The sequence below is a fragment of the Pyrgilauda ruficollis genome, unplaced genomic scaffold (assembly GCF_017590135.1).
Source record: "Pyrgilauda ruficollis isolate IOZ18807 unplaced genomic scaffold, ASM1759013v1 scaffold95, whole genome shotgun sequence".
Classification (NCBI taxonomy): Eukaryota; Metazoa; Chordata; class Aves; order Passeriformes; family Passeridae; genus Pyrgilauda; species Pyrgilauda ruficollis.
Window position 1 is genome coordinate 649,491 of NW_024531599.1, and position 26,564 is coordinate 676,054.

The following is a 26,564-nucleotide window of genomic DNA, read 5'->3' on the forward strand; positions in this document are numbered from 1 at the left end:
GGGGGGTTTTCCCCAAAAAAAAAAAAATTTAAAAAAAAAAAAAAAAAAAAAAAAAAAAAAAAAAAAAAAAAAGACTATTCCAAATAACCCAAAATTTCTGGCCCAGGCAGGGACCCCGAGATAGTTTTTGGACATTGTCAGAGTATTTTCAGATTTTTACCTCTGTCTCTGAGACACATCTCAGTATCCACTTTGGTCTGGGCTGGGCCACCCCCACCCCCAGAGCCACTCAGTGGCTCCTACTCAGGGACAGTGGGGGACAGACGGGTGCTGTATGTGCTGGTTGTCCCCCCTGCAATGTCTGGGCCCTCGTTTTGTTTCTTCCTGGTGAGTCCTTGCCCTTCCTGGGCTCCCACAGCCTCAGCTCTACTGCTGGAGAAAGTCACAGCCACAGCTCTGAACCCCCGGGACACTGAGTCCAAGACACTGCAGCAGGACCCTGTGGCTGGGGAATGAATGTGCAAGCCCTGCAGCCCCTGCCCTGACCCCCTCAGCACCCCAGGGGCTGTGGTGCAAGGACAGATATTTCCTCCTACACTCCAGTGCAGGAGGATTCAGTGGAGATGGCCGAGCTCCCCACAGCAGTGCTGGGGACATCCCAGCCTCTGCTCCCTGCAGCATGGACACACAGACAGCAGAGCTCTGGGCAAGCGGCGTGTCCCAAACCAAAATCGAGTGATTTAGGAATTGTAATTAAGGATGGCCAGCAATGAAATCATTTTAGGAGCATCTGGAGGAAGTTGGACAGTTGACCTAAAGCCAAAAAGCAGAATGCTACTTGCTACAGCTGGGATTATTTTTTTTTTTTTCATTTTTATCTAAACAAGAGCCACCCACAAGCTCAGGGATGATCCCAGGAGAAGCGGGGCAGTGCCAGGCTCTCTGCAGGGCACTTGGTGATGGAGGAGATCCCACGTGACAAAAGCATTGGCACCATCAGGCTGCACCTCCCTGTCCCAGCACTGTGACCCCACTGCCCTCCCTGGCACTCAGGGTGTCCAGCCAGCCCCAAACTGATCCCAAAGCCAGACCTAGGATGTCATCAGATGGAAAAAACTCCTGTCCTCTGCACCCATTGCACCCCCGTGGTGCTGCAGGGAGGGTGCCAGTGCCTGTGGGTGCTGGCAGAGCCCCTGCCCAGGGTGGGGAGCACAGGGCAGCCCCCCAGAGCAGCCTCAGCAGTGGGGAGGGATGCTGGAACAGGGGCACCATGGGCTGGGAGCAGCAGAGCCAGATTTTCAGGCTCCTGCCTTTGAACTCCGGGTGCTCCGGGGCACCTCTCTCCTGTCCCTGGAGGCCTGGGGGGTCTGTCCACAGGAGCCTGTGTGCTGGAGGGGCTGAGGGGCCACAAACCACTCTGCATCCCCCTATTGTGCCTCAGTTTCCCCACCTCCAGGGGCATTAGGAATGCTTCCCGTGGATCCTCTCCTGCTTTCCAGGCTGCACACACATCCGTGGTGCTGGGGATGCTGCAGCCTCTGGCTCTGCCCCTACTCCACTCCCTGGCCAGCTCTCTGGGCTCTTTATTTGTTTTTCAGTCTCCGGGTGACTTTTCCTCTGCAGAGACATTCAGCCCTCCCAGGGGAGATGAAGCCAACACACCTTCCACCCCCACGCTGCTGGCTGGGCTCTGACCCCAGCCCCTGCTCCAGGGTCAGCCTGGGAATCCACCCACAGAGGATGGGTCAGGTGTGGGTTTCTGCTCAGAAGAAAATCCCAAACCTGGAGGCTTGGGGAGCTCTAAAGTCCCTGGGGGATATGGGGTTCAGGCAGGGAGCCGGGATGTGTGTTGGCCTGGATGAAGGGCTCAGGATGAGGATGGAAAAGCTTGCCTTCCCCCTGTGCCTGGACCTGAAACGCTGACACAAGGATTTGTGTTCTCTTATTGTCCCCTCCCTGCATTGACTGCCTGAATTTCTCCCCAGCTCTGGGGTACCGTGGCCTCTCTGCGGCATCATCAGTGCCCAGGGATGTACCACGGCCAGGACTGGTGCTTACACACGCTCCTTGATCATTTTCTCTGACAGTTCCTTGCTGGTAGTTGGAAAACAGAAAATATCTATTTACAGGGGGCAAGAGAGTAGAAAAATTGACAAAAAGGAGTCACAGTGAATAAAACTGGTAACTTTGAGAACCCCTGGCACTGGGTGCTCCCCACCGTGGCACCCACAATGGAACAGGCTTGGGATGCTCACACGGCTTTGACTGAGCCTCACTGAATCCCCTGACTCTGGGAGCTGGGGATTTAAGGGGAACCCCAGGACAGTAATCCTTGCCCTGGAAATGCTGTGTAAGCAGCAGCACCTTCCCCATTCCCTCCTGACACATGTACAGGGGCCTGGTCTGGGGCTTGTCCACAGAGGGCACCACACCTGAAGCATGTCCTGTGGAGGGTCCCACCATCCCTGGAGCCGCCTGTGTCCCTTCATGACACTGGGATGGTGCAGAGCTCCATCTATGCAGTGCTTGGGTCTGGCTCCCAGCCCCTCTGCACCCCCAGCCAGGGAGGTCTCGGTAAATGCAGCTCTGGGCTGGCCAAGGAGTGGAACCCCCCCAGTGCCTGTTCCTGCAGAGCCAGCATGAGCCTGGCCCTGCACAGCGAGCAGGCTCTGGCCGTGCCACCGTCCCCAAAGCCACCCAGTGCTGCCCCGGCACGGGGATGGGACCCCGCGGGGGCAGGCTGGGGTACAGGGGTACAGGCTGGGGTGCAGGCTGGGGCGCAGGCTGGGGTGCAGGCTGGGGTGCAGGGGTACAGGCTGGGGTGCAGGCTGGGGTGCAGGGGTACAGGCTGGGGTGCAGGCTGGGGTGCAGACTGGGGTAGAGGGGTACAGACTGGGATACAGGCTGGGGTGCAGGGGTGCAGACTGGGGTACAGGCTGGGGTACAGGGGTGCAGGCTGGGGTACAGGCTGCCTGGCCCGGGCAATAAGGACACCGCGCTCCGTGGTTCCCACGCGGCCGGGAAATCTCCAGCAGGATCCGCAGCGCCTCCGGCCCCGGGCTGGGCTCAGGCTCCGGCTTGCGGAGCGCGCTGCTGGCTCCAGGCGCTGCTGTCTGCGCTGCCTGTCGGGGCAGGGCCATCCCTCCCCGCTGCAGAGCCACAGCGCTGCTCCCGCGTCACCGGCACCCAAACCACCGTGGGAATCTCTGGGGACACGAGCACAGCGGGACTGCTGATCAGGGAGCCTCGGGGTGCTAGTGGGGGGCTTTGGAGCCCGACGGGGATGCTGGTTTATGGATCATGACTAGCAAAGCTCTGTGCAGGATTTGTGCTCTCCTGTGCCCTGTGGGGTCCCACAAATCAAAGCAACACCAGGGTAAGAAGCTGAAAGTCCTGTTAAGTGTTTTGGTACACGGCATTGGGATCCCCAGCATTCCCCAACATCCCAAGGACATCCCAGGGTGAGACAAGCAGCACGACTGTGTCACCAAACCGTTGTTTCAGTGCCCTACTGAGGGGTCCTTGCTTGCAGCAGCAGCTTTCCAGCCCTTTTTTAAAATTGGGACCCAGCCACATCCATCTGTCCCAGTGTCACTGTCACACAGGCAGAGCTCCCTGTGGCACAGATCCTTCGGGCACTGCCTCATCCATCCCCTGTCCTGCAGGAGAGGCCTGGGGTCCCCACCAGTGCACCAAGGTCCTGCACACGTTAGCTGAATGAAGGGTGGTGGGACCCCAGGCAGGGATGTCACCTCCTGCCTTGTCTGAAGTGCCAGGTGATGGCCCTGCTGGTGTCCTCTGGCCCGCTGTGCCAAGGGGAGGTGGCTGTGCCAGCCCAGCTCTTGTGGTGCCTCTGTCCTGCCCCGGCAAGGGGGGAGCCAGCGCCAGCACCGGCCTCCCCGGGGCCACTGTCCTCATCCCCGGGCTGCGCAGCGGTGACCTCACTTGCCCGCAGGGATCCCGTTCTCCCCAGCACCCGCCGAGCTGAGGGCCATCTCCATCCGACTCCTGGGAAGCTGTGATTCCCTGGGCTGTCCCACCGGGGCTGTGTCCAGCTGCACCACTGCAGAGAGAAGGCTCCTGTCACCCACTCGGCCAGCGCTGGGACATGGGGCATCCTGAAGGGACTGGGGCCAGACACCATCCCCACCCCATCCCACGTGCAAGATAGCAAAGAGCCCTGTATCCCTCAGGCCACCCCAGACAGAGGGAGGATGTTAGAAAGTCCCTGTCCAGGGATACAGAGAGACCAAACCCATGGGGCATCCCAGCCAGTGCAGGGGCACATGGGAACATCAACCTGCAGACCCACCCCAGTCCAGGGGACCCCCTTCGTGATTCCCCAGACCACTGAGGAAGGGGAACCTGCGGCCAGGGACCTCATCCTGGGCCGGGTCCTGCTCCCTGAGCCACGGTGGCTGCGGTACCTGCTCGGCAGCTGTGCCGGGCGCGCACCTCCTGCATCGCCTGCTGGTTCTTGAAGCGCACGAGCCCCATGGTGATCTCAGCGTTCCAGCCCGGGTCCTCCTGGGCGCAGCGGAAGTCGATCTCGAGGCTGTCGTCCATCACCACCGTGAAGTAAATGTGCCGCTCCTTCCACTCCACGCACTCCACGGCCTTCATGCGGGCGAAGCTCAGCTCCTTGCGCCGCGAGCCCTTGGGCTCAAAGAGCTGCAGCCCCTTCTCCGTCAGCAGGCACCGCTTCTTCTTCCAGAGCTGCAGCAGCCCCCCGCTCCGCTTCTCCAGCACCCCCTCCCTCAGCACCTTCTCGGGGGTCATCACGGCTGCTCGGCCCCCGGGATCCTCAGCACCCTGCGCCGGCCCAGCCGGGCATTACCCGCCGGAGGAATTCCAGCCGAGCTCCCCGGGGCCGGGACCCGCGGTGGCCGTGCTGCCCCCGGGGACTCGCCGCCCTGCACTCCGGCTCTCAGAGGGGGTGAGCCACGGGGTGCCCCATTCCGGCCGCCAGCCCCGTGCCGGGCTCCGCTCCCTGCCCGAGCCGCGTGTGGGATCCGCGCTCGCAGGAGCTGTCGCTACTTGCCCGGCCGCTCTCCCACTCGCATTCCTGCCGCCTCGCCTGGCCCCTCCTGCTCTCAGGCTCCCTTCACGCCCAGGCGAAGCCCGACCAGGCCCGGCGCAGCCCCGCTTCACCCGGGAGGAGCTTTTGGGGTGCCCGAGGGCAGGCGTAGCCTCAGGGCCTTCGTGTGAACGGGCAGGGTGTGGGATGGGGCTGCATGGCAGCGCTGCAGGGTGTGGGATGGGGCAGGGCTCGGGGACTTCTGCACGACAGCCCGGGGTGCAGGGACAGATGTTGGAGGTGCAAGAGCAGCTCTTGGGGGGTGCAGCACCAGCTGTTGGGGGCACAGGGCTATAGGGTGCAGTGCTGCTGGGGACAGTGGGCTGTGGGACACAGGGCTGGCTGGGCAGGGGGCTCTGTGTAGCCAGGCAGGACTAGAGAGTGCAGTGCCACTGGGCAAGGGGGGCTGGGGTTGCAGTGCCAGCCAAGAGGCACAATGGGCTGCAGTGCAAGGGTGCAGTGGGGTGCAATGCCAGCTGGGACAGTAGGCTGTGCCTGCAGCACCAGCCAGGCACAGCTCTGGGGACCCCCAGTGCAGCCCAGGAGGAGAGACAAAAGCACAGAACAGACAGCAGCAATGGGGACAACTCCTGACAGCCACCCACCCTCCCAGCCACTCACCCAAGGGTGCTGGGCCACCCCTCAGCACACAGCACACAGAGTTCCCATCCCTCAAAGGCCCTGAGACGGGAGTTTGAAGCCCCCAGGTTGTCCCACAGCAAGGAGCAGCATTCCCCAGCCCCGTGTGACCTGTACAGGGGGAAGGAGCCGTGGAGCAGGGCCGGGGCAGCGCAGCCCGGTCCTCCTGACTGATCCTCCCCCCCCTGCAGCCAAACACCGTCTCCTTTCCAGCCCGTCTCGTTCCCGGCCACCGCAGCACCGTCTGTTCCTGTGCCAGCGCCTGGCACCGAGGGTTCCCCGGGCCGGGCTGGGCTGCCGAGGGGCACATCTGGGCACTTGTGCGGGCCCTGGGCTGCCAGGGCGGGTGACGGTCACAGATGGCTGGGCAGCTGAATGTGCCCCTGCAAACGCTGAGAGAGTGGGTCCTTCACCCGGGTGAGGTCTGCAATGGGAAGAAATCCCCCCGGGATTGTGCCGGGGTCACTGACGGGGGCTGGATCAGCCCCTGGCTCCCTGGCACGCAGCCGCTGTCCCAGCGCCCACCCTGCTCATGCACCCCTCGCAGACCCCAGCCCCGCAGAGCCCCCGGCTGGGGTCCCCTCCTGCCCCAGCCCCTCCATCACTGCCGGGCCCTGCCAGGGGCTTTGCCGGCAGCCGCCGTGGCCAGGGGGCAAGTCTGCAGCGCTGATGAGATGCACCTCATTATCCCTCATTAAGAGGGCAGGGCGGCTGGCAGAGCCAGGAACTGGTTCGTGCTCCCTGGGGCCAGCCTCGCCACGCTGGCAGAGATCCCGGGTGTCCCGGGAGACCCGGGCTCCTGACGTCAGGCGGCCCCGGAGGTCACCCTGAGCACCCCAGCGCTTCGGAAGGAGCAGAGCAGCGTGGGTTCCCCCGCCAAGGCTGATTTCCCACACACCGGTAACGCTCAGCTCCAGGGATGCTGAGCCCTGGGAGCTCGGGGGGAGTAGTTTTGAGACTGTTACTGTTGTGGTAAGCTGGGATGTCCGTGGGCAGTTCTAGCTCACCATCCAGTTACAGCTCCATCCTCACAGCCTGGGGGAGAGCCAAGGGCTGCCAACCCCTGCCTGAGACCCCCGCCCCTCTGCTCACTGCAGTCACTGCTTCTCCCGGCACCAGCCACCAAGGGAAGGTGATGGTCCCACAGCCCTGGGTGTGAAGGAGCTTTGACAACATCCTTCTCCACTCCTGTCACCCCAGCTGTCCATTCCCAGACACAGCAGGAGCAGAGCTCTCACCCTGCCACGCTGCCCTGGGGACATGGCACCTCCTGCCCTGCAGCAAACCCTGCAGGACTTGCTGTGCCAGGCTGTGGGTGAGCCAAGGGCTCTGCTCCTTGGGCTGCCCATGGCTCATCCCATCCACACGGGGCCTTCAGGGCAGATCACGGGGCTGCCGGGCTCAGCCCTGCCCCAACGTGACATCCCCACAGAGCTGGGTGACAGGGTGACATCCCCTCCCACAGCCCCGCTGGCCATAGGGCTTGGAGGCTCCAGTCTGACACCTCAAGTGGAGTCATCACCAGGAGGCTCCAGGGTGCTTGGCCACAAGCCAGTCCCTGGTTTGTCCCTTCAGGGCAGGTTTGGGTGCCACAGCCCCTTTCCCAGGCTGCAGCCCCCCAAGGGTGGGAGCTGCCGGGCACAGCGTGGCTCTGCTGCCTCGAGGGGCAGCTGGACAACACCTGGGCACAGGTGAGCAGACACGGCCGGCTGGGCCCTGCCATGCTCGCTGATCAGCAGAGGGTGGCATGGTTGGAGCTGTCCCACTGCAACTTGGGCAGGAGATGCCCAAAAACACCTCCAGTCCCACGCTGCTTCTCCTGGGCCATGTCCCACCACCTCCTCCAGCCCCCCTCATGCCTTTGTTGGGATGTGCAGCCCCCGTGATCCCATCCTGGTGTCCCCATGGTGGTCTCTGTCACTCCCTAAGCCACTCTGAGTGACCAGTGCAGGGTCAGCAGGTGTGTGGCACCCAGGGCAAACCCTCAGGGCATGGTCCCTGTCGTGGGACATGGTTTACCTAGGACCTTTGGGGCTGGGAGCTCAGCAGAGACCCACTAGGCAGGAGAAAAGAGGACTTGGGGAGGCTGAACTTCAATTTTCCACTGTCTATAGAAAGGTTGTGGAGACGGGGCCCTGCCTGGCAAAAGGACACAAGACACCAGGCACAGGGGCACAACAGGACAACCAGGGATTCACAGAACCATTAATGTTGGAAAAGCCCTCCCAGGTCACAAGATCATCCATTCCAACCACTCCCCCAGCACTGCCATGATCACCACTAACCCAGGTCCCCACGTGCCACATCCCACAAGTCTTTTGAACACCCCCAGGGATGGTGACTCCACCCCTGCCCTGGGCAGCTGTGCCAGGGCCTGACCATCCTTTCAGTGATGAAACAACCCTTTCAAGGTTGTGTGGCACAATGCTGTGACAAGATCCACAGTGGTGGGACCTCCATCCTCAGAGGGTTCCTGTACCTGAGTGGACACAAAATGCTCTGATCAGCCTGACCTCTGGAACCCTGCCTTAAGCAGGACGTTGCAGCCAAGGCTTCTACTGGTCCTTTCTAACCTACATCTTTCCATGGCCCTCCAAAAACAAATCCAGCATTTTCTCCTGGCTTTGACCAGGCTTCCAGTAGTATTGGCCTCTCTGGTGTCCATCCCGTGTGAAATGTCACTATCCCATAGAACCACCAACTGGTTTGGGTTGAAAGGTTAAGAACCATCCAGTTCCACCCTCTGCCACGCAGAGGGACACCTTCCACTGTCCCAGGTTGCTCCAAGCCCTGTCCAGCCCGGCCTTGGACACTTCCAGGGATCCAGAGGCAGCCACAGCTTCTCTGGGTCCTGTGCCAGGGCCTCACCACCCTCACAGCCAAGAATTCCTCCCCAATATCCCATCTAACCCTGCCCTATGGAGTGGGAAGTCAATCCCCCTTGTCCTGTCCCTCCAGGCCCTTGTCTTAAGTCCCTCTCCAGCTCTCCTGGAGCCCCTTTAGGCACTGGAAGGGGCTCTGAGGTGTCCCTTCGAGATTTCTCCAGGTGACATCCCCAGCTCTCCCAGCCTGGCTCCAGAGCAGAGGGGCTCCTGCTCCTCCCCCCTTTCTGACAGAACCTCTACAGCTGCATGAGGAAGGGACTAAATACTCATTGTAGCTTTACTGACCAACCAGTACTGCCTGGGCACAATCCCATCTGGGGCACATCCAGCTGAGATGTCACAGCAGCAGCACAGCATCCCCTGCATGCTCACAGAGAAGGCAGTGGCTTCCTGACCCCTCCATCCCTGCAGCAGCCCCACCTCACACCTCTGCAGCAGCTTCCTGACCCCCCATCTCTGCAGGAGCTTCCAGAACCAGCCCCCTCCCCGCCACACCTCCGTGGTGGAGCAGCAGGGCCTCTGCCAAGTGAGGCAGGCAGGTTTGGGTCTCCACACCAGGCTGGTAGCTGAGCCCGCTGTGCTGCAGCTCCCAGACCTACCAGAGCCTGGGCCACCACACAGCCCAGAGCAGGGGGTCCTGCTAGAATCTAGAGGGGGGAAGCTTTTGGAGATGGTGAAGACTCAACTCCCCCTCTCCATAAACACCATGCAAAACTGAGGGTGTGATGAACAGGAGAAAGCACTGAGGTTGATAAAGGAGCCCCAGTCCTGCCTCAAAAAAAGGATTTCTGCCTCTGTTGTGCTTCTCAGAACACACCCCATCTCATTTGCTCAACCACAATGTTTATAACTTTAATAGCCCCAGAACTCAATTGTCTGTGGAGTCCCTAAGCTGCAGCGAGGCTGATCCGAGTCTGTCCCACCAGTCTAACAGGAGAATCACAGAAAGGGAGTGAAGAGTTTAGATGGAAACCAATTAAACTTGGGCAGCTGCCAAACTAGAGGCTTAATGATCCACAAGCTGCTAAAAAAGCAGGGAGTAGGTGAAAAGCTGTTAATTACTTGGCACTGCTGGGCACGCCTGCTTGGAGAGGTGCCACCTAAAAGCACTGATAGGGGTTTTGAGAACGTGAGCACACCCCAGAAGGGCCGTCCCTGGCCTCCCAGCATCAACCTCTGCTTTTGGAAGTTATCCCCATTCCTGGAAGTCTTCAATGACAGCGCTTGGAGCAGCCTGGGCTAGTGGAAGGTGGAACAGGATGAGCTTTAGGGTCTGCCCCAATCCAAAGCATTCCATGGTGATTCTTGGTGGGAGCAGAGGGGGAGCCCATCCCAGCCGAGCTGCAGAGTTCAGCTGGCCACAGCTGGGCCATTCCCGCCATTGGGCTTTAATTTCAAGCCAGGACTGCAAACACCTCCCCAGCCCTGGGCACCCGGTGCCCTCCCTCAGCCCCAGACAGGAGTCAGTGGCAGGGCCAGGCCCGGTGAGCTCTGATGTCTCTGATGTTTTATTGCTTGCTCGGTGTCACGCTGAGCACGCGGCCGGCGGGACGGGCAACGCGGAGCAGGACTTGGGCACCGGGGCCTCTCTGCAGTGGGAGGGAGCGGCCCCCCTGTGCCACCTGCCCCAGCAGGACCCCACAGGGACAATGCTGGGATGACCCTGGCTCTGGGGAGCGCCGGGGCAGGGCAGGAGGGGCTGGTGCTGCAAAGCAGCGGTGGCTGGGGGTGACAGTGGGGCACTCGCTGCGGCGTGGGGCGGGCGGGCAGCACAGGACGAGCCCCGGGCGAGCGCAGGGCTCAGCCCTGGGGCTCACTGTGAGTGGATCAGTGCCCCGGCGCCCTGCCCGAAGCCAAAGCCCTTGGGACCGAAGTTCTTGGCGTAACAACCTGCAGAGGATGGAAGGGAGACACAGGTGAGGCTGGCACAGGAGCGGGTCCTGCCCAAGGGGCACACCCTGCCTGGACAGGACAAGGTTTGCCAGATTTGTTGGGCAAACAGAGGCCCTGGCACAGCAGGAAATTCTCCAGCTCTGTGGCTGGCACGGTCCGTCCCTGAAAGCAGCTGCTGGGCCACCCCTTCCCCAGCTTCAACCCCGCCGGGTCCCTGCACAGGGATCTTCACTCCCACCCCTCAGAGCCCAGGACAAGCCAGCAGGGAAGGTGGGGCTCACCTTTGCAGTAGATCTCCCCATCTTTGTCTGCCAGGGTGGTGGACTCCAAGCTTTTGCCACACTTGGCACAGCGGAAGCAGGACTTGTGCCAGGACTGTGGGACAGGAGCAGAGCCCGGTCAGATCCCAGGAACAGGACAGCCAGGCCCTGGTACCAACCAGGCTCCCTGCTCTGCTTCTGATCCAAAGGGGCTGGCAAAGAGCTCTGAACGGGATAAAAGCTTTTCCCTGGAAAGCACTCCCAACCCCACAGGGAAAATACAGAGAGGATCTTAAAGGTCTCTTCCAACCTAGAAATTCTGTGATTCTGTGTGAAACATCAGGTGTGGGCATTGCTCCTGTGCTCATCTTGTTTTGGAGACCTTTTTGCTGACACTCTAAGTCATTTGTGCAGTAATTTCTACAATAATTTGTAAGAAGCAATCCCCCCCTCTTTGGGGACTGCCCTTTCTTAACCAGCGAGATAAGAAACCCCCATCATCCAGCTGAGACCCACGACTGGGTGGCAGCAGGGATGGGACAACTGCCCCACACAACAACAGCTCCAAGGAAGGCAGCAAACAGAGAGGAAAAATGCCAAAACTAGACAGTGTTTAAAAATAATCCCCCATGGTTCCAGCAGTCCCCTGGAAATAAATGAGCTCACAGCCTTCAGGCAGACCTTAAGCAGCCAGAGCTGCTCACCGAGGAATTTAAACAAACACTTGGGAAAACATGAAACCTTTTTTGGAAGAAAATGTGAAATTCATAGGCTGGAGGAGGAGGTATTGGATGGAGTCATCCAGCAAACATTAGCACATGAAATACATGCTCTGGAATCCTCTCTGGGTCTACTTTAATGTAATTGCTTCACCAACTTTGGTTCTCAGTAAACATTGGGGCCAGAAGCTGACCAGGAAGCCCAGGTCATGGTTTTAAGGGTAAATTCAGCTTCTGACCCTGGGCTGACCCTCAACGTGTCCATCACAAGCCAGCTGGGGGGTGATGATGCTGAGGGGCCCTTTCTGTTGACCCCTCTCCTTGTTCTGGGGACCCAGGACAAGCACAAAGCCCCAGGACGACAGAGCCCAGCCAGGTCAGGGAGTGAAACCTCATCACTAGTGAGGCTGTCCCAGCATGGCCACCTTGTCCCCATGGCACAAAGGCTAGCAGCCTGGCCTGGTGTCCCTGACAAGCTCTGCATGTGCCTGACTCGTGGGGAGGGCAGCTCCAGGCAGGGACCTCATCTGGGGTCCCAGGGCTGGCAGGGCAGAAGGGGTCCCCAGGCCTTGCACAGGAGCTGGGCTGGGACCAGGTCACAGCTCAGGGTGCAAAGAACCCTGGTGAAGGAATGACCTTGGCACAGGGAGTGCCAGGGCTGTGACAGTGACCTTCACACAAAACCCTGAGCTGACGCAGCCACCACCAGAACAGCCCCAGGAACATTCACCAAACCCATGCCCACAGCTCCAGCACCCTGCCCAACCTGTGGCCAGTGCTGACCACTGGAATTCATTGCCTTCCCCAAATCCTGGCCACAGCGTCCTGGCCTGTGGCACAGAGGGGACAAAGAAGCACTTTTCAGTTAACAGGGACACTGGCCATGGCACATGTCACTGCTCACCCTCCCAGCACATCCACAGCAGGATGTCCACTGTGGCCTCTGCTGAGCAGGGCCATAAATATTTAACATAACATGTCTTTCTCCCCCATCTACAAGTCTGTGAGAGTACTGCAGCCTGGACAACCTGGCTTCCAGATATGCCAAGATTTCCCTTTGGTGCCACGCTTCCAGGTGAACATGGCCATTGGACCCAAGCCCAGCCCTGGCTGAGGGCAGGTCCAGACCCTCTCCAAAGGTGTCCCTGCCATGCAGCACCCTGTGCCCCGTGCCCACCATCCCTGTGCCCCGTGCCCACCATCCCCTCTTACCTTCCCAGCTCCAATGACCTTCTCAGCCGCGTACACGGCCTGGCCACAGCGGGGGCACCCGTCAGCTCCTCCCACCTTCTGGGCCATCCTGGCTGCATTGGGGTTCAGGGGTCGGTGGGGCTGGCCCCTGTAGGTGGCAGGGAGCTCACAATCAGGGATGCAAGGTGGAGCAGGGAAGAACTACAGGATTCCAAATCCCAGCCCAGTTTTTAAGAGAACTTGAGAACAGTGAGCTCCATGGAAAGTTCAGCCTGGGAGGGGGTGGGCAGTGTGCTCATGCAATGGGGACATGTCCCATCCCATCCCACCCGCCAAACAGGGTTCAGTGGGATTCCCTGGAAGGGCAGAGGGGCCAGGCAGCCCATGGACACTGCTGGGAGCTCAGCACAGGCTGCACCACAGCCAAGCACCACAGGGCAGGTGTGGGGAGAAGGTGCCCACAGCCCCAAGTGCCAAAAACAAGGCTCAAACTCACTCTTCATATTTGATTCCCAGGGACTCGCCCTTGTCCGTGCTCAGGGTCCCTGCTCCCTGTCCGTAGCCGTAGCCCTTGGGGCCGTACTTCTTCCCGTAGCAGGACTTGCAGTAGATCTCCTCACCGTGCACGGCCACAGTGGTGCTGTCCAAATTCTTCTTACAGACCACTAGAACAGAGAGGAGGGTGTGGCATCAGCCTGCTCCACCAGGGCTCACTAATTAGCTGGGGAAAACAAGCCCTCACAGGGACAGCAGAGCTCAGCTTTCAAGGAGCAGGGAAAGCCTGAGCAGCATCCAGCTGCAGGGAGCACATGCAAACCAGGCAGATAAGGATCACAACAAGAGCAGTGTCTGGCTTTAAAAGGAAGCAACCACCAAAGCCAACAGGGTGATACCAAGGGAAGGGAAGGAAAGCTGTCTTAACCCTCTGGGTGCTGCTCTCCTGCAGCTGCACTTAAACCATGGGGTGAATTTTCCCTATGAATCACTGCAGGAGTCTCAGGCCTGGGGATAGATGTCCTGGCCCCGCACCTTGTCCACTGCAAATCCATAGCAGGAAGCACTTGGGGCAAGGAAACGTGAGCAAATGTGGTTTTCCTGGTGTTTGGATGGACCAAGAGCCATCCAAGAGCAGCCCTGTGGCCATTGCCACACCCAAGGCACTGCAAGGGCACAGTCACCTCTCCAGAGCTCAAAGGCTCACCTGACACCTCAGCCCTGGGTTTGGGGGTGTGCATGGGGGGGTCTCAGGTGAGGAACACTAACTACACTAACTCAGCCAGTGTTTGAGCCCCTGAGGGGTCAATGTGGGAAGTAAGATGGGACAGGAGGAGATGGCAGCCAGGCTCAGGGGCTGTGCTGAGCTCACCCAGAGCTTGAGCTTGGTGCTGGGCTCAGACCTGCTCTTCATTTTTAGGTTTCCATAGAATCACAAACTGGTTTGGGTTTGAAGGGACCTTCAATTCAGATTATCCGATTCCAGCCCTCTGCCATGGATACTTTCCACTATCCCAGGTTGTTGCAAGCCCTGTCCAACCTGGTCTTGAACACTTCCAAGGATGGAGCAGCCACAGCTTCTCTGGGAAGCAATGCCCCACCACCCTCTGAGTCAAGAGTTACTTCCTTATATCTAATCTAACTTTCTCCCTTATATCTAATCTAACTTTCTCCCTCATATCTAATCTAGATTGCTTCTCTTTAAGTTTTAAAACATCCCCCATTACCCAGTCATTATCTGCCTGTGTATAAAGTCACTCTGCCTCTCTTTTATAAACCCCCATAAGGTCCTGGAAGCACCAGCTCTTGTCCCAGCTGCCCCGTTCCTTCCCAGCCCTCCCTGAGATGCTCTGCCCAGCCAGCAGGACGCCACCAGCACCCAAAACTCCAGGTGATGCCCAGTGCCCACGTGCAGGATCCCACTCCTAGGGCAGAGTCTGCAGCGCTGGCAGCCAGCCCCAAACAGATCCGGCTGCAGCTGCCACAGCTTCCCCATCCTGCTTTCCACGCCTTAAATGTCGAGGCTTCCAGCAGCTTCTTGGCCAGCAGAGCAGTTTCTTGCCTTTCCCAATATCACAGGAATGCAAACAGAGCAGAGTTCTCCCCTTGGAGCAGCACAAACACAGCAGGGGCAGAAGGCAGCCCTTCCATGACTAAATACAGCCAGGAGAACCCTGTGTGCCTCTGCTGGGACAAGGAGGAGGAAAGGGAAGCATCTCCTGCCATCTAAGGAGGCTCTGGCTGAGTCCTCTCCTGGCTACATGCTCCCACCACAGCAGGAGCTGGGGACGGAGAACAGATCCCAGCTGGGAGAGACCAGAGCAGGTAACTGGTTCCAAAGCTGCTCCTGGGGTCTCTCCATTGCCCTGGAGTGACACTGCTCAGCCAGACCATCAGGAAGGAATTTGGGCACTTTCACTGGCATTTCAAAGGGTTTTGTGTGAGCTTTGTCCTGGGGCAGCAGTGAATGGTCTTGGTGGGATCTGGATGGATTTAGAGCTTCAGCCCAACCTTTCACAGTCCCTCATCTGTACTCACAGAGCTTTGAGAGGCAACAGAAAAATTTTTTACCCAGCCCCCGGGTTTGTGCATTGCAGGAATTCCAGTGCACAGCACTCAGGAGTTAAGGACCCTTTGTTTTTCTAAGAGCAGCTGAGCTGCTCGGCAAAACAATTAGACAAGAGCTGCCTCTGCTTTCCAAGGCCATGGGGCTCATTCCAGCTCATTTCTGCTGCTCTACCCAGACAGCTGGATCACAGCCAGGAGTCAATCACCAAGTTGCTCCCTGAGCTCTAATGCGCTGTGGTAGGCTTGGCTCCTTTTAGATGATGTTTTTGGCAGATCTGGTTGAAGTATTTGTTATTCTCCCTAAAGATAATAGTTTCAAGTTCCTTGATGGGGCCTAAATGCAGCACTGGGGAACAGGTTGGGAATGCAGGAGCTCAGGAGCACCACCCACAGCCTGTGGCACGGACTGGGAACAGTGGGCAGCAGGGTGGGCTGGCACATGAGCCACAGACTGACAGGGGAGCCACAGCCAGGACAGGCAGAGCTGCTGGGTACATGTGGAGTGGCATAACAAATGCTGGCAAAGCGCAGGGACAGCAGCCCTGAGCCCAGGACCACTCCCTGGGCACTTGTTTCCATGATCACACACAGGGGACCTTCTTTCCCACTCTGGCTGTGTGTTCCCTCCTGGAAGAAATGCCTTTAGCCTCATTTCGTGGCTCCTGGAGCCCTGCCCTGCTCTCTGAGTGCCAGCATCCCATGGCAGCAGCTTTCTCTGGCAAACCAGCTGTGTGCACAAGGGGTGAGAGCAACATTCCCCACCCTCCTTATCTGAGGCCAAAGAATAAACAGGACTTCCTTCTGCAGAGCAGCTGCCATACAAACCCAGCCTGTCACCCTCATCCTGCCCAGGAAACGCCTCAACAACTCCCCTGCTGAGCCCTACCAGCTGAAGCAAGTTTGCAGCCTGGAAACTCCCACAAATGGGAGCTCCTGGCTGGGTCTCTGCAGGGAGCACAGAGCCAGCAGCACCTCCCTCTGCCCTGTCCCATCTGGAGCCAGCTGTACGTGCTGTGCCCCAGGCAGGCTGGGTGGACACAGGCACATCACAGGGATCATTCCATGAGGCCTCTGGAGTTTTCCTGCTAGAAGAGATCAGTTCCAGAGTGTACCTTGTTTCCAGATCCCACCTCTGCTTGCTGCCCCTATGGAAAAGATCCCAACTGCGCTCATTGCTGTGACAGGATGGTGAGACTGGGACCAGGGCACTGGGACCAGCTGAGGAAACATGAAACCTCTGTGGGGCCCTGCTGCAAGGCCACCCTGGAGATGCACTTCTGCTGCTCTGTGGCAGATGCAACGTCTCGAGGAGCCATCAGCAGACACAGGCAATGTGTGTGCTCCTGTCCACAAAATTCCAGAGAGGTTTGGGTGGGAAGGGAGCTTAAAACTCATCTTGTCCTACCCCTGTCATGGGCAGGGACACCTTCCACTAGACCAGGCTGCTCCATGCCCCATCTCCTGTAGGCACAGGAGAATAACTGGTTCTGATATGTGACAGTCTCCAGGGACAGAGGACAGTAATCTGCTACCACACAGGCAGAGGTACTGCTCATCTGACACTGCTCATTTTATTAATCAAACACCTTACAGCCCCTCTGGATTCCCCAGGTTTAAGGAGCTGCTCTCAGCGCTGCAACAGCACTGGCCCTGGGATCCCCAAAGGCAGGAAGGGTGTCTGGGGACTTGCAGCAGGATCCCAGCAGTATTTGTAGGACCCTGCAGAGGGGGCAGAGGAAGGGAGCTCGGCACTGGATCACTTGCAGCCAGATTCTGTTCTGCTGCCCATCCCCAGAGGTGACACTTGGGTCCAAACATACACCAGAGACACCCTCAGTAAGAGTGGATCAGCAGACAGGGTGAGGGTGATGCTTGAGCACTTCTCACAAGGCTTTCCATCAGCACAAGGGCCAGGACAGGACCACATCTCCTTCCCATCATCCCTTCAGGCATGAGGAGATTCTATGCCAGTTCCCCATGCTCAACCACCTTTTAGTGTGGCAAAGCCACTGGGAAGGCTAAAGCCAGCCCCACCTCCAAGCATTGTATGGGACGTGGCACCTCCTGCCACCACTGCTGGGAGAGGCCCTGTCTCATGCTTAACATCTGGACACAGAGCAGAGGACCCAGCCTGGCCTTTCCCTGGAGGAGGGATGGACTAAGTCTTTGCGTGGGTGCTGGCTGAGGTCAGCCTCGACAACCTGGGCAGCCAACGTGTCCTGGGATGATCTGTGCCCCTGCCATGCTGGGGTTTGGAGAGATCCTGAGGAGCCCTTGCCCAGGAAGCAGAGAGGGGGTGAGGGAAGGGGTGGTACTCACTGCACAAAAAGCAGGACTTGTGGAAGCTGTTGCCTTCGCACTGCACCTCCTCAGCGAAGTACACGGCCTTCTGGCACACCCCACACTTCTTCCCTCCTCCCCAGTTTGGCATCCTGCAGGGGAAAGCAGAGTCAGGGACAGGGCAGGGCTCTGCGGGGCCGGCATGGGGCAGCCAGGGCAGGCCCCGGAGCTCCGGCAGCTTTCCCACATCCACACGTGCAGAGAGCAGCCACAGTGTTTGCACACACAGACTGCAGGGCTGCAAGAAGCAGAATCATTAGAACTCAGGGACCCAGCAGCGCCCGTGCCTCCCAGGGACCCCTGGTCCTGTCTGCCAGGAGCAGCAGAAATCCCTCTCTTGCAGCCCTGGGACCTCACAGCTCCTCAGTGCCAGGAAAAGGGAGGAAGCAGCACAATGCTGGGAGAGAGCACCCACAGAGTTACCCAGGCACCTCCTCAGGTCACAGCCCTCCTGCCACCCCATGCCATGGTCAGGGTGACTGTGACTGAGCCTTGGTGCTGGACAGCTGCCACAGCCCTGGACACAGTCCCAGCTTCTCCTCCCTGACCAACTTTTCCATCTCAGCCACTGCAGGGCAGGGGACAGTAAGGGCTGCCCGAGGGCACGAGCTGACCCCTGACACCACTGAACCCCAGGCTCTGGCACATGTCCCACAGCACCATCAGCTGCTGCGTGACCAGCCCCTCCCAGGCACTCCCTGTGCTCTGGGGTCTCAGTCTCCTCCAGAACTGCAGGCAGAGTCATGGAGCCTGGAGAATCTGAAATCAAGAAGACAGTGCAGGGCAAAGACCTGAGCACCAGCCTAAGCCACCATCCAGCTCCTCAGCAGGCTATAAATGCTTCTATTTCTCTTCTCATTCTTAAACTGTGTCTGATGAGACACCATCAAGAGGCCCCTAGATTTGCAGATAAAAATACTGTGAGTTGGTTACCCGAGCAGCAGAGCTCCAGCCCAGAGGGGCCTTGACAGTGGTGAAGACCAGGTCAACATAAACTGAGACATTCACACAACAAAGTCCTGCAAGGAGATTCTGAGGGAGCCAGGCTAATTGAGTGTGGCCAAGAGGAAGCTAAGGAGGCTCAAACAGCAGGGGTTGCTACAAGGACAATAAAACACTTTTTGGAGGCGTCCAATGGCCCAAATGGCCTCTACAAACAAGGTCAATAGGCACAAGCTACAGCTGAAGAGGTCTCCAGGGGCCTCTTTCTATCAACACCTCTGTAATTCCCCAGCCTGCTCCCATCTGGGGACAGGCAGCAGAAGTCACCATGTGCTTCCTGACCCCTGAACATCTAAAGCAGGGCAGGGGTCCCCTAAACCAAACCCCATTTTCAGAGTACAAGATCTGCCAGGTGTGTAGGATCTTGTCACCTTCCTAAGCTCAGCTGCGTGGAGATGAGGAAGGGACCTGGGTCTGCTGGGGCACACCAGAAGCCTTGGAGCCCCCACCATGCAGCAGATCCTGGGTCACCTCAGGCAGCTGAAGCCCCATCCCTGGGCCTCCAATCCCAGTGGCTCTCGCAGCTGGGGAGGTGGGTGCTAAACCCAGCAGGACTGGGGGTGGTACAAGCATCAAACAGAGATGGGGAACCATGAAGGGCTCACAGGCACAGCAAGATCCCTGCACCTTCCAGGCCATGAGGAAGTCAAGATCTTCCCTGTGTCAGAGTATTTTGTCAGGAAAAGGGAAACGGATCCCAGCCTGGTTACCAGGGCAGGGGTCAGAACTGACTTGCTGACCCCACTTTGTCCTGGCCACATCTCCCAGATGCCTAGAGGGTCTCAGTGCAGGACAGATGGACAGAGAAGGGGAGGAGCAGGGGCTGGAGGGGCTGTGCTGTCTCCCGGGATGCTGGGTGCTGTGTTTGGGGTGTGATCACAGCAGCTGGGAAGTCTCTTTTGGAAAGGCCCCACTGTGCCAAACCCCTCCCTTTCAGCCTCATTCTTCCAGTCCCAACCTTTGGATTGCCTTAAAAGGACACAGGCTGTTTCTCTTCAGAGCCTGCTTTTTCCCCTCCATCAGGAGGACGGCATTATCCGTTTCAGGAGTTTCCTTGGAGGGCAGAAACATCCAGCAGCACCCCCTGAGCCCTGCATGGCATGGGAGCCCACCAGCCCCTGCAGCCCCTGTGTCAGATCCCACGTCAGGAATGACACATCACTGGCTACAATTCTTCTAGGTCCCCCATCCCTTTCCAACCACCACAGCTGGCAGACCCCATCTCTGGGATTCCTCAGCCCTGGTTTTGGGGGCAGCCTCTTGCCAGCCCTCCCTGCTCCAGAGGACTCCACAAGTGTGTCCCGTGGTTTGGGACCAGCTGCTCCCCCTTGCCTCCACAGCACATTTTGTTCCCCTCAGAGCAGCAGCAGTGAAGGAAGAGGTTTTGTTTGTCCTGAACATCAGGGCTACCCTGCTCAAACAAGAGATCAGCAGTGAGGACACCTTCTCCTGAGCTGCCTGGAAGCCTAAAGGAGGAGAAAAACTGCTTCTGTGTGAACCTCACCTGGCATTTGCTACCAGAGGAGTCCCAGCCCTTTTGCTGCTGCTGATTTTCCTCAATCCACCATGGGAAGGGTGCAGGTGCCTCCACTCAGTTTAAATTATGCCAGGTGATTTGAGCAGGTGACTCTCACCATGAAGCACAAACACAGCCCCAGCAAAACCTCCTGGCACACACCATAATGGATTTTCTGAGAGGAGAGACCATGGAAATTATTTTGTCCTGGGGGATCCATGTGAGGGCTCACAGCCAGACACAGAGAAAACCTAAGATAAGATTTAAATTACTGTGAATTCCCTGTTAGTCCACAACATGCCCCGCTACATGCTGTGGGCCCAGCAAGCCACACAGAGACCAAATTTGTGCTACAGGCTTTCATCAGCAGCAAAAAAAAGAATAGGAAAACCCTGCTCTGGGCACATGGACCTGACCAGCCAAGTCCTCACAACTGCCATTCAGACAGATCCTCCCAATTCCCTAAGTAATGGCCACTTAAGATATGTCAGAGTGTTTACAATCCCTTCATCCTTATTTTCAGAATACTTTGCATATTTTGCCCAATTGCAACACTTGGTGACCACAGTCACACTTCTCCAAGTCACTCTGGGCGCCATCCAAAATGAGGAACAGGAGGTGACAATCCTACAGCCAATGACCTCACTGAGCACAGGCAAGAGGCTGCCAAAAAACCCCAAGATTATTCTCCTTCCTCCTGCAGCTCCACAACTCCCAGCAAACATATCCAGAGCCCTACAAACACCACTCTCAATGCCAAGCAGGGCTTGGCCCTGGAACCACTCCACTGTCCACCACAGATAAGGAAAGAGGTCCCCAAACCAAGATCCCATCCTTTAGCAGCAGCTGCACTGTGGGGAGCACAGACAAGGGGAGGCTTCTGTAGAACCACCTAAGGCTGACACTTGCTGGAGATTAACCCTAGGTCCAGAGTCTCATGTTGCAGCAGTCCAGCTCTCCAGCAAAGACCAGCTTGGACGGAGATTGGAGCAATCAGAGGTAGTGGAAGTGGCCCCTGCCTACGGCAGGGGGTGGCACTGGGTAACCTTCGAGGTCCTTCCAACCCAGCCCTGTCTGTGGCTCTATGAAATCCGGGCTCAGACTCACGTACATTTCAGAGGTGCTGTGTTGTACCAGTCTGGGAGCAGTGTAACAACCAGGCATAAACCAGTATGGAACCAGTATGTACCAGTGCTCTGGGATGTGATCACTGGCTGTCAGAGGAAGCAGTGGGCTGATGCAGCCAGCAGGCAGCAGAAACACAGGCATCCTCTTTTTCAAGTGGGTTGAAAGGTCAGCGTGCTCCTGTCACTGCCCTCAAAGCTGACACCCTCCACCCTGCCATCCTGAGAGCAGCTGGGTGGGAACAGCTGGAGCTGGAGCAGCGCCTGTGGCTGTGTGGATGCAGCTCCATGGCCATGGAAGTACTCAGGATAGGGCAGGTCCTAGCTGTCCTCTGAGGAACATCCCTGCAGCCACCAAGATGTCAGCTCAACCATCCAACCTTTTGCAATAGCAAAACAGCCTCTTCCCGTGTCTGTGCCCTGCTAAAATCCTAGAGTAATTAATTACAGAGCAATCACTTTGTGTTTGGAGGAACAGCAGACTCATACTGACCCATACAAAAAGTTTTTTTTTTTCCAAATGAGAGCATTAAAACAAGTGAATGACAGAAGAGCACCATCAGTGCTGTACAAATTCACTCCTAAGCACATTCACAGCAGTCCAGGCAGAATTAATCCATGCCCTGGCAAAGGGAAGAGTCAAAGGGGAGGAAGCCACAGCAGGAGCCCCAAGCCCAGGAATCTGAGTAGTGCCTTCCAGTTTAGAGAGCAGCTGGCATGGCCATAAAATGGGCAGAAATGTGAAGCAAGAGGGTCCCACACAGATGAGAGGTGGGCAGAGAGGAACCAGCTCCCAGGGATAGACCAGGGAACATCCCCTGGGAAAGCCCTGGGACATGGCACCAGGGGTTCAGCATCGGGACCTGCAGTCAGACCCATGGGGGACTCTGCCCCAGGCACACAGGAACTGTCACAGAGCAGCTTCCCCATCACCTGGGCACAGGTGGGAATAGCTCTACAAGGGGTAAGCTAGAACTGTCCTCTTGTCCCCTTCTGTGTCATGAGCTGGGAGGAGCAGTGATGTGAGCAGACTCTGGGCCACCAACAGTGTAAACAAGGATAAGTGAAAGTCATGTGTGACCCAGTGATGTTGAACTGGTGAGAGAGAATGGGGACCTGAGGCTGGTGAGCTCAGAGACATGGAAAACCACTGGGAATTACCAGGGAGAAATCACAGAACTGCCCCAAGAGATGCAGCTGGATCACATCAGACACCTCTGAGGGTTTTGCTGGGATAAGAGGAAAGGAAGTCAAGAGACTCTGAGCTCGAGAGTGATGCTCACATGTGGCTCATCTACTCTATGACTCCAAGAGCAGTCAGGCTTGACTCCTGCAGCAATCAAATGATTCTGCCACGAAGGCAGCCTCAGGCTGGCTTTGCAGAGCAGGGGCCTGAGAGAGGCCAGCACAGAGCTGAGCCACTGGCACAGCCACGGGCCTCTGCCTGTGCACGCAGCTCCCAAGCTTGGCTTACAAAGAATTCACAGAATTCACAGAATCATTCAGGTTGGAAGAGACCTTCAAGATCATCGAGTCCAACCCAGCCCCAACACCTCAACTAAACCACGGCACTGAGTGCCACATCCACTCTCTTTTTAAACACATCCAGGGATGGTGACTCCACCACCTTCCTGGGCAGGCCATTCCAGTACTTGATCATAAAAAACTTTTTCCTAATATCCAACCTGTATTTCTCTTGGCACAGCTTAAGACTGTGTCTCCTTGGAAGCAGGGTCCTCCATGAAAATCCCAACTTGATCCAGAACAAAAGCAACAGCATTTTCAGGGCTGCTAAGAAAAGCTCCTGACTCCCACAGGGATCAAGATCCATCACTGGACTGAGCCCACTTGGGCTTCCCCAAGCCCTGAAATCCCCCAGTTGGTCACATCCTCCCGGCTTGGTGCTGCCTTCCAGGAGCAGGGAGCTGAGCTCAGATGCTCTCAGGCAGCTCCCAGACTGCCATCCTGCCTGGAGAGCTCCTGATCCAGGAGACAGCAGAGGCTGGCACAGAACCCGTGACCCACTGGAGCAGCACAGCCCTGAGCTGTCTGTGCAGCAGCAGCCCTGAGCTCCTTGGGAAGGGCTGAATCCTCCCCAGAGCCCACTTTCCCAGCCTCACCCCCAGCAGAATAACTGAACATCCTGAGCTGGAATTGATCCACAAGGATCACATCCAACCCCTGCCCTGCACAGACACCCCAACAATCCCACCCTGGGCATCCCTGGCAGTGCTGTCCAATCACTCCTGGAGCTCTGACAGCCTCAGGGCCGTGCCCCTTCCCTGGGGAGCCTGGGCAGTGCCCAGCACCCTCTGGGGGAAGAACCTTTCCCTGATATCCAGCCTAAATCTCCCCTGACACAGCTCCAGCCCATCCCTGGGGTCCTGTCCCATCTCACAGAGAGCAGAAATCGGAGCTGTCCCCCTGCTGCCCCTCAGGAGGAAGCTGCAGACCCCGGGGAGCTCTGACCTCCGGCTCCTCTGCTCCAGCAGGAACGGACCAAATGACCACAGTTGCTCCTTGCAGGGCCTCTCGTCTCACCCTTCCCCAAGCTGCAGAGCCAGGAGGAGCAGCCTCACCCCTCACACTGGCCCTTTCTCAGGCAGGGAGAGACAGAATACAGGGACTTGGTAGAATCCGGGGCTTTTGCCCAGTACTCCTGAACCCCCTTCCACGGGCTGAGGGCTCTGAGGTTGAAAAGCAGCACCTGGAGCTGTGCTCGAGCCCGTGCCCAGCCTGGTGCACAACACTGCAAATCTCTGCGAACCGACCTGAGCCCACACTGATCTGCCCCAGGCTCCCTGGAAATTAGCTTCAGAGTTCAGTCGATCTGATGCAAGAGCTTTGGCTTCCGCATCCCGCCATGTGCGCGGCTGCTCCGGCACCGGGAGCAGCCTCAGGGGGTCCCACCGCTCCCGTGCCCACCCCGCGGGCACACGGCGGGGCCGTGCCCCTCCCCAGCCCCGCGTCTGCCCCGCTGCGGCCCGCCGGGCTGGGGGCGGCGCGGATGGGGCATCCTCAGGGGATGGAGGAGGGATGGAGGCAGCTCCGGGCTGGCGGAGCGGCAGCCCCGGGGACGGGAGGGGAGGCGGCTCCGCTGCGCTCGGCGGGACCCGGCGGCCGCCTCCGTCCAGCACCCACCTGCGGCCGGGCCGGGGACGGTGTCGGGGTCGGTGTCAAATCCGGGGTCGGTGTCAAAGCCGGGGTCGGTGTGGGGCTCGGTGTCGGTGCCGCTGCCGGTGTCGGTGCCGCGCTGGTGCCGGCGCCGCTCGGCGCTTTTGTCGCTGGTGGGGCAGGGCGGGTCGCGGGGCGGCGGCGGCACTGATGTCACGGGCTGGGGGGCGGCACGGCCGGACAGCCCCGGCACCTCCTGACGCTGCCCGGGAGCCGCATCCCACCACCAGGGGAAGGATCCTCCGGGGCCATAAGAGCCCCAGGCTGCTTCCCAGGCGGCGGGAGCACTTCCGAGATGTTTCGGCGCTATTTTGTTCTGCTGGACGTTTTCCTCTAAATTAAAATAGACGTTGCAGGATTGGAGAATGGACAGAGAGCAGCCCTGGGGAGGAGCACATGGGGGTGTTGGTGGATGAGAAGCTCAGCGTGCCCCGGCCCCGTGCTCTGGCAGCCCAGAACCCCCCTGTGCTGGGCTGATCCCCCAGCGTGGGCAGCAGGGCAGGGGGGGATTCTGCCCCTGTGCCCTGCTCAGCTGAGACCCCACCAGCCCTGGGCTTCCAGCTCAGGAAGGATGTGGAGCTGCTGGAGCGAGCCCAGAGGAGACCACAGAGCTGCTCTGAGGGCTGGAGTCCCTCTGCTCTGGAGCCAGGCTGGGAGAGCTGGGGGTGTTTATGTGGAGAAGAGGATTCTCCAGGGAGGCCTTATTATAGCTTTTCCACAGATAAAAAGGAGTTTATAAGATTTCAGCAAGAATTGTTTTACAATATGGGTGGTAATGCCCTGACATGGGTTGCCCAGAGCAGCTGTGGCTGCCCCATCCCTGGAAGTGTCAAAGGCTAGGTTGGATGGGGCTTGGAGTAACCTGGGGTAGTGGAAGGTGTCCCTGGCAGGACAGGTGGGACAAGATGGGCTTTGAGGTCTCTTCCAACCCAGCCAAGGCTGGGATTATGAGTCTCTCATAACAAATTGCAGAGCAGGGGATGAGGAGAGTCTTTCTGGCAATGGCTCCCAGGGGAACCCACCATAACAGTGCTGCTCTGGGTGCAGGCACATGGGGTGGAGAAAAATGCACAGCCCCAAACTGCACGGGAAAGGCTGCAGAGGTGTTGGAAAACACTCCCAGCACAGCTGGAGGACAGGTGGGAGTCTGGCTCCCTGTGAAGGGAGAGCTCTGAGAAGCGAAGAGGCCAAAGCAGTGCAGGAGCAGAGACACCGGTGCCCTTCCCTGATGTCCCACACCCTCTGTACCCTCACATGTGTCCCTCTGAGTCCAAACACTCCCAGAACAGCCTACAGAAAGTGTGGCTGCAGGGCTGCAAAGCTGCTTTTCCCTTTTCCTGCATGTTTCTATACCAGGGCAGTACAGGAGCCCAGGAAGGCCCAGGACCTTGTGATGAACAATTCCAAGGCTCCAGGGGATGCTGTTTACACCCTGAAAGGCCAAGGGTGATCCATGTGTAGGCCCTGCAGCCTGAGCCACCCTGAATGCTCTGTCTGGTTGCTGCTCTGTGCTCAGAACCCTGCCAGGACGCCATATCCCAGCTGGAGTTTGGCTGTCCCCTCACGTGCTCATCCCTGCTGGATTTGCAGCTTGCTGGGGTGCGAACTCCCGTTCTCCGTCCCCTTGGGAAACAGTGTCCTGAATCTGTCCCCCTGTGGCACTCCCCCTGTGCCTGTGGAGGAGGGCAGGGACGGGAGTGGGACACCCTACCTGATCTCAGCATACCCACACACGGTCAGCAGTCAGGTGGCACCAGACAAGGAAAGGATCTTCCCTTTCTTAGGCATTTTTAGTGCCCTGGAAGATTCCAAGAAGATTCCATCCATCAGTGTTCTGTTCCCTGGACCTGGAGGTCAGCAAAAGGCTGCCACTTCCAGGAGCAGCTGCACAGGAAGCTCCTGGAGGGGAAGTCAGGAGAATGGAACTGTTTTACTGGAGGCTAAATGGCTTCCCACCCTGAGCTGCTGCCCTGGGAGCCCCTGGGGCATCTGTGCTCCATGAGGATCTGGCAGCCCTTGCAGCAGGTGAGGCTGGAGAGAAGCTGAATACTCCAGTGCTCCTGATGGCAGTGGCCATGGACAGGATTGCCGAGGGAGGCGAGGCAAAGGCTCCAATGGAATTTCTCTGGCCTGGGCTGGCCTTTTTCTCCTTGACAAATGGAAGAGGGTACTGAAGAACAGGCAGCTGACACGAGGAGCCTGATGGCCGCTCTCTGGGGCTTAGGGACCCTTCCTCCCACTC

At 58.3% G+C, this 26,564-nt stretch overlaps 2 protein-coding genes across 3 annotated transcripts; both read right to left on the reverse strand.

The window, feature by feature from the left end:
* Positions 1–3,348: 3,348 nt before the first annotated feature.
* Positions 3,349–8,476, reverse strand: PHLDA3 (pleckstrin homology like domain family A member 3). Of its 2 annotated transcripts, none has more exons than XM_041489562.1 (2): positions 4,396–8,476; positions 3,349–4,003 (listed from the first exon to the last, which is right to left on the reverse strand). In XM_041489562.1, the coding sequence occupies exons 1-2, from the start codon at positions 4,717–4,719 to the stop codon at positions 3,689–3,691; spliced, it is 639 nt and encodes a 212-aa protein (XP_041345496.1). In that variant the 5' UTR covers positions 4,720–8,476; the 3' UTR covers positions 3,349–3,688. The 2 variants fall into 2 exon arrangements, with proteins under 2 accessions (XP_041345496.1, XP_041345497.1); XM_041489563.1 differs by having other exon boundaries at positions 3,744–4,003; positions 4,368–8,476.
* Positions 8,477–10,031: 1,555 nt separating this feature from the next.
* On the reverse strand, positions 10,032–24,541 carry CSRP1 (cysteine and glycine rich protein 1). The gene is made up of 6 exons (XM_041489565.1): positions 24,290–24,541; positions 17,486–17,598; positions 13,101–13,269; positions 12,626–12,752; positions 10,716–10,809; positions 10,032–10,431 (listed from the first exon to the last, which is right to left on the reverse strand). Exons 2-6 carry the CDS (start codon positions 17,595–17,597, stop codon positions 10,355–10,357), a joined length of 579 nt encoding a protein of 192 aa, XP_041345499.1. The 5' UTR covers position 17,598; positions 24,290–24,541; the 3' UTR covers positions 10,032–10,354.
* Between the last annotated feature and the right edge of the window lie 2,023 nt (positions 24,542–26,564).

Bases quoted from the DNA above. Each gene is read 5' to 3' on its own strand.
- CSRP1 (XM_041489565.1), bottom strand. From the start codon at position 17,597: ATGCCAAACTGGGGAGGAGGGAAGAAGTGTGGGGTGTGCCAGAAGGCC. The intron at 13,270-17,485 runs GTGAGTACCACC...TCTCTGTTCTAG, and splicing joins CAAGTCCTGCTTTTTGTGCA to TGGTCTGTAAGAAGAATTTG. The intron at 12,753-13,100 runs GTGAGTTTGAGC...TGCCACCTACAG, and splicing joins CTGGGAATCAAATATGAAGA to GGGCCAGCCCCACCGACCCC.
- PHLDA3 (XM_041489562.1), bottom strand. From the start codon at position 4,719: ATGACCCCCGAGAAGGTGCTGAGGGAGGGGGTGCTGGAGAAGCGGAGC. The intron at 4,004-4,395 runs GTGCGCGCCCGG...TTCTCTCTGCAG, and splicing joins ACCAGCAGGCGATGCAGGAG to TGGTGCAGCTGGACACAGCC.